This window comes from Dendrobium catenatum, unplaced genomic scaffold (genome assembly GCF_001605985.2).
Source record: "Dendrobium catenatum unplaced genomic scaffold, ASM160598v2 original_scaffold_29438, whole genome shotgun sequence".
Taxonomy (NCBI): Eukaryota; Viridiplantae; Streptophyta; class Magnoliopsida; order Asparagales; family Orchidaceae; genus Dendrobium; species Dendrobium catenatum.
In genome coordinates, this window is record NW_021347896.1 from 1 (window position 1) to 1,729 (window position 1,729).

Genomic DNA, 1,729 nt, shown 5'->3' on the forward strand with positions numbered 1-1,729 from the left:
TATAAGTTATCAAACTGTTTCAAGATTATCAAAATTACAAAAATTAGGAGGAAAAAAAAAATCTTCTCACCTATTTATGTATGACAAGTAAATATATTTAATAAAGTTTTGAAGAGAAACGGCAATTTTAATTTATTAGATTAAATTGTTATCCTAAATTTTACTATATGATTGAAGTAATTATCTTAATTATAATTTATTAATGAACAATTATATGATATGACGCTCCAACTAATCAGTTTAATTCTAATTTAATACTTTATTATTGACAAAATTAATTTAATTGGCATTATTAATATTTGCTTGATTAATATACAACAAACATAAATTTTGTCTAATTACATTAATTTTTAAAATTGCCATAATATTTGTGAAAAATAAAACAAAATTGCCATAAAACGAATTCTTCTTAATATTTATGTATCAACTCATTAGAATAAGATCAGAGGTCAAACCATGACTACACGTCCTGTAAAAGGTTTCAGGACACATAAATCCATGAGCCCGAAATATTATTCAGTCTAAACTGCGTAAATAGATCGAATCAAAATAAGTATTCGCACAGCTAAATAAATGCTAAATCTACGAATTTCGATCCACAAAGAATTACTTGATTTCAGATCTATATCAATCATAAGCTTTTAGAAGCTATTAACCAGGGACAAAAGAATCATAACCATCTCAGCAGCATGCCAGCAAAGCGAGAACAATAGATAATTTATAAAAGGCAATAAATGACGAGACATAGATCTAGATCTAGATCCAGATCCAGATCCAGAACGAGATAAAATGTTAAAAATAGGTTGGAAGCTAAGAGAAAATTTAATAAATCTCACCTTGCTCTTGGTAACGGAGTCATTGACGTTGATGGCAGGGAAGAGCAGCGTCCCACTGATCTGCATCTGGTACAACCTCTTCACTCCAGTAGTCGTCTCCTCAGAAACACCAACGAGCCTCTCCTTCATCTTCCGATACTTCTTCGGATCCACACTTAAGCTATCCCTGATGAGCCCAAGCACGATCTGGAATTCCACGTTGTCCGTCGAAGACGGATCCGGGACTTTCCCAGTCTTCTCGTAATCTTCCTCGGCCTTAACCCCCTCATGGATAAGCAGCGTCGCATCACCTCCGTCGTCGACAATAAGATCGGGTCCTCCACCAGCGCCCCAGTCGAGGCAGCGCTCCGTGCACCACCAGTACTCCTGGAGATTCTCGCCCTTCCAGGCGAACACGGCGGCGGAATCTCGAGCGATTGCGGCAGCAGCGTGGTCCTGCGTGGAGAAAATGTTGCAGGAGCACCAGCGTACCTCGGCACCGAGGGCGGTTAGGGTTTCAATAAGGACGGCAGTCTGGATGGTCATGTGGAGAGATCCAGAGATACGCGCCCCTTTGAAGGGCTGCGAGGGGCCGAACTCGGCGCGGCATGCCATAAGGCCTGGCATCTCGACCTCCGCGAGCTCGATCTCGAGCCGTCCGAAGTCGGCCTGGGACAGGTCTTTCACCTTGTACTCGCGACCCGAAGTAGATCTTCTCCAACGAGCAGGGAGCAGCATGGCGATGAAGACAAGTTTAGCGGAAATTTTAGGTCTCCGAGAATCGAACAGGGGCCGAGCATCATAGGATAGGAGGAAGAGCGGGGACTTGTAAACATATAACTATATTAACTTACCAAAATATACTTTAAGTTCAAAACTCTCCTCTAATTTGGTGCTTATATAGTAATGACGGG

General features: G+C 40.8%; 1 protein-coding gene across 1 annotated transcript; it reads right to left on the minus strand.

Annotated features, from left to right (window-relative positions):
• Positions 1–5: 5 nt before the first annotated feature.
• On the minus strand, positions 6–1,655 carry LOC110100196 (adenosylhomocysteinase-like; the record flags this gene model as incomplete). The annotated part of the gene is made up of 2 exons (XM_020827617.2): positions 6–14; positions 837–1,655. Coding segments are annotated over 2 exons (828 nt in total), but the record flags the coding sequence as incomplete, so codon positions are not given.
• Positions 1,656–1,729: the final 74 nt, after the last annotated feature.